Source organism: Gavialis gangeticus, unplaced genomic scaffold, assembly GCF_001723915.1.
Source record: "Gavialis gangeticus isolate Ggan-Ray unplaced genomic scaffold, GavGan_comp1, whole genome shotgun sequence".
In the NCBI taxonomy this organism is placed as follows: Eukaryota; Metazoa; Chordata; order Crocodylia; family Gavialidae; genus Gavialis; species Gavialis gangeticus.
The window spans coordinates 37172309-37176917 of record NW_017728997.1 but is presented as its reverse complement, the minus strand read 5'-3'; the positions used below and the strand labels follow the sequence as shown (position 1 = coordinate 37176917).

The following is a 4609-nucleotide window of genomic DNA, read 5'->3' as shown; positions in this document are numbered from 1 at the left end:
CACAGTTGGAGTACTGCGTCCAGTTCTGGGCACCGCACTTTAGGAGAGATGTCGCCAGCATTGAAAGGGTCCAGAGGAGGGCCACCGCATGATCCGGGGCAGCAGGGCAGACCCTATGAGGAGAAGCTATGGGGCCTGAACCTGTGGGGCCTGAACCTGTTCAGCCTTCACAAGAGAAGGCTGAGAGGGGACCTGGTGGCTGTCTACAAACTTACCAGGGGGGACCAGCGGGGAATGGGAGAGATCCTGTTCACCTGTGCACCTCCCAGAGTAACAAGGAATAACGGCCATAAGTTGTCTGAGAGTAGGTACAGGCTGGACATTAGAAGGCACTATTTCACAGTCAGAGCAGCTAGGATCTGGAACCAACTTCCAAGGGAACTAGTGCTGGCTCCTACCTTGGGGGTCTTTAAGAGAAGGCTTGACCTAGCTGGGGTCATATAAGCCCAATATTCTCTCCTGCTCAGGGCAGGGGGTCAGAGTTGATGATCTACTTAGGTCCCTTATGACTCTACATCTATGAATCTATTCATCTATGTTGAGTTGGGTCAGAGTAGGCCCAGCTGGTGGGTTTGGGGGGGTGAGCTTGCCAACCCAGAGCTACTCCACTCTGGCTCAGCATGCTGTGGAGGGGCTGGCTGGGGTACGCAGTCCCTGCACTGGCAAGAAGTCACCACACTGTAGCACCCTAGTGCCCCAGCCAGCTCTAGTCACTGTCTACATGTGTTTAGGTGTGCTAAATAACTGCACAATAGGATAGTACTTGTCCCAAAAAGTACTATCCTACAGCAGAGTTAGTTAATTTACTGCGCCCTAATAGCGGTTCACATATAAGCAGTGACACTTTACTGCAGAGCTAATTAATCAACTCCTCACTAAAGTACACATGTAGATGCATCTCATGTGTGCCAAAATTGACCAAGTTTGCTCTCTGTTGTAAATTAGTAATCCCAGTCTTTTGTACGTCCATAACCAAATCTAAAACTGCTGCATCTCATAAGTCAATTTTGAGGGACTTACATGAACTGATTTGTAGTAATAAGGAGACCCCTGTGTATAAATCCTAATAAAAATATTAAAATATGTTTCTGCCACTTCCAAATTGGACCTGGAGAGCAATCTGTGCTCTGAAGAAACTACAGTGTCAAAGAATCCCCAATTAGGAAGTAAGATGTAGTCTTGATGGATCCCTTACTGTCAGTCTAAAATGTGATTCTCTCTTACTGGAGGGATACAAAGGGCTATATCCTGCTCTGGAAATGGCCTGGACTTTATAATTTAGTAATTTTATTTTTTAATCCAATACTCTGTATGGAAGATGGGGATAGTTTGGAAATTTAGGCTTTTCTGGGAAATCGCAACCACCGGAGCTGACAGGTGTGCAACAGTGTGTTTTGTAGGTAAGGGACTCCTTGCATTTGGGTAAAAGAGGTGCTCTTTTTAGTTTAGGGTGGACACTGCTAAAAACAGCTCTGGATATTTAGACTGCTCTCTTGTCATACCAGATCTCGAAGTTGTTGAAGAAGCTGCAAAACATCCATGAGCTTTTCTTCCACCAGTGACAGTCTAACTCTTTCAGTCTCCAACATCTGTAGCTCCATCTTCAACAATTCCGTCTCCTCCACTTTTTGTTGCAACTCACCTAGCAATGGGCCTTTCATCTGGACAATGACATAGGAAATTAAAAACACTGGAAGTTTTCATTTTCTGCCACAAAAATTGCAGTTAAGGAGGAAAATTTATCTGCCAAATGTCAGTTCACTTCAGAAAACTATCTTGGAAAGAAGTGCATTTCTTTAAGATATTGCAGAAGGTGTTACATCAACAGAAGTAATAGTTGCTAGGAAATGTATGGTTGGTTGCTCTTCTGCTTAATGACAGTTCTTTAATGACAATTCATTCAGTATTTACTGCAGCCAGGCCATTCAGAAATCCTGTTATCATTCTGAATTTCTTCAATCCTTCTCATATCTGTTTTTGTCCAAGGGAATAATTCAGATAGGGCTGTCTGTACACTCCCCAACCTTTAGGTCTGTGCATGGAACACAGATGTATTATGTAAGCTAAGTGGCTCAGCTAGTTTTTTGTAAGCATCTCAGAAAAGGTGGTTCTTGGGGAAGGATTTTAGACCCTGGCTCAGGAAAGCTTTTGTACACATATGTACATAAGGGAAAGGTTCCAAAGAAGTGCTGGAAGTTCCCAAACCAATATTCTGCCACAAGATATTTTGATAAAACAGAATATTTAGACAGAAAAAAGGGCTGCTTCCCTGCTCCAACAACTTCTCCTTACATAAGCAGGTCCTGCATGTCTTTAAGTGCTTTGTTCAATCCAAGGACCAAGATACATACAGTCTGGTAGAGTAGGTAGAAGCAACCTTGTAGAGTCAATGAAGGATCTGGAGAACAGAATCAGCAGCCAAGCTGGACTCAGTCACGATTTGTGCCTATCACCCCCCGACCACCCTGCTGATTTGCTGTATCTCTCTACCCATCTCCTGCCTGTCCTACACAACACTCTCTTGCAGAAGTAACTGTCTGCCTTCCTTTAGGCATGGAAAATGCCACAAGCCAAGTTATCTGAGTAACAGAATCACTGAATTGGGTTTTAATTTCTATAAAAACAAGCCTGAATCCCAGTTTGGGGAGTTGCAGCACTTCATGGCAATGGCTCCACTGTATGCTGGAGATTCCCATGGAAAAGATACCTCCAATCACACGCTAAATCTGTGCCTGCTACGTGCTTTGGAGCAGATCCCTCTGAAAAAGCTCCACTACAACATGTCTGTGTTTGGCATGTGTGAATGAGAGTAGATGAGCAGGGCATGCTTGGGAATCCTCTCTCCAAGAGCACTGCCGCAGGCTGGTTCTAGGTAGTCCTCTGACGCTGAGGACTTCATCTCAGTCCCTGCTTTTCATATCACAAAGCAGTTTTGTAGTTAGGGTAAGTCAAAGCCTCTCTTTGCCAGAGGTCAGGGCCTGGTATAGGAGAGGGACCATGGAACAGGAAAACAGTGTATTGGCTGATCTATTAAAAAGAGAGCCAAAAAAGTGGTGGTCAGAAAAATGTTTAGCTGAAATATTAATTTCAGGTTTGCATACGCACTCAAGTTAATTCAATCAAAATAAACCCTAGTCTTCATTCATTTCTGGCCCCAGGCACAGCAGACAGAATTCTTATCATTTTTGCTATTGTGGTTTCCAAACGTAAGCCAGATAAGAATAAATACATTACACTAAGGAACCAAATTCTGGGGGATAAATTCCATGTTTGCTGGTTATGTTTATTCCTTTTTGGTATTATCATTCATCTTTACTGCAGCTCTAGCAGTAGCTAGAGAGGGCTGGACTGAAGTAACTACAGGCTTTCAAGTAGAGTTGCTACTTAGATTTTATTTGGTGGAAAATATTCTACTCAATACTTAACACGGGCTGGAACTTCATTTTTCTAAAGAATAATTGGGATCAGAATGAAGAAGTAAAATAATCCCATGTCCAAACAGGGCATGTCTGCACATGCATATTAATGCAATGCAATACACTCCTGGGTGCTGCATTTGTATGTGCACCCAGGACCACAGCACGCTGAGCCAAGGTGGAGCAACCCTGGCTGGCAGGGGACCCTGGGGGTCAGTCTGCCAGCCTAGGGCTGCTCCAGCCCAGCCTAATATACTGTGGTTGGGCTGGCTGGGGTTGGAGCACAAGAGTGCTCCAATGTGGGTCTAGCCACCAGGCAGCTCCCGCACTGAAGCACCCTTGTTCCCCAGCCAGCTGCATCGGCATCTACATATATGGTGCTGTGGAGTGAAAAACTCTGCAGCAGGGTAGTACTTGTAAATACTACCTTTCTGCAGAGTTTATTAGTTTACTCCAGCCTAACAGCCCTGCAAGTGTAGACGCTGAGTGGTTTACTGTGGAGCTAGTTAGTCTACTCCGCAGTAAACATCTTGTGTATATGTACCCACAGATTCCTTTCTCAAAGGAATGCTAAATATATTCTGACTGGCACTTGACTCAACATCAGCTTAAAATTATTTGACTATATTAGCCCTACATGAACCCTACTTTTAGAGTATCTCCAACTCTGAGCTACAGTGAACAACATGCACTTCAGATGACTTGGTGTACTTCCTCTGCCAGTGAGTTACCTAAGAATTCCTATCTGAAGTCCTATTTTGTAACTGCTGAGCACACAAACAGTTTCCTGTACATAAAGCCAACACTGTCATCATCAATGCAGCAGCAACCAGGCCAGTACATAATAAATGCACTCTGAGACAGGTGGGGTATGTAGTGAAGTGTATGTGTGCATATATCTATCTATCTGTCCACACACACACACACACTGGAGAGGGTAATACGATATTGTTCTGGTGACACACACACACACACACACACACACACACACACACGACTTCAGATTTAAAACAAGCACCTACACCAAGCACACCGCACTTTCATTACGTAGTCATAAACATGTCAGAAGATCCAAATACCATCTAAGCTGGAACTATATTTGATCAACAATACCATGTTGCTCTTTGCTACACAGGTATGCATGCCCTTCTTGCAATTCCTCTAAACTTCTATTTTACAGACAGGTTCAATTC

The 4609-nt window shown here is 44.0% G+C and overlaps 1 protein-coding gene across 1 annotated transcript in view; it reads right to left on the bottom strand.

The window, feature by feature from the left end:
* EFCC1 (EF-hand and coiled-coil domain containing 1) overlaps positions 1-4609 on the bottom strand; it is a gene marked incomplete at its 5' end in the record, with an annotated part of 156295 nt that overhangs the window by 16296 nt on the left and 135390 nt on the right. Inside the window, one exon of the mRNA XM_019504618.1 lies at positions 1503-1661. Within this exon, the coding sequence (XP_019360163.1) occupies positions 1503-1661 (159 nt within the window). The remainder of the gene's footprint in view (positions 1-1502; positions 1662-4609) is intronic.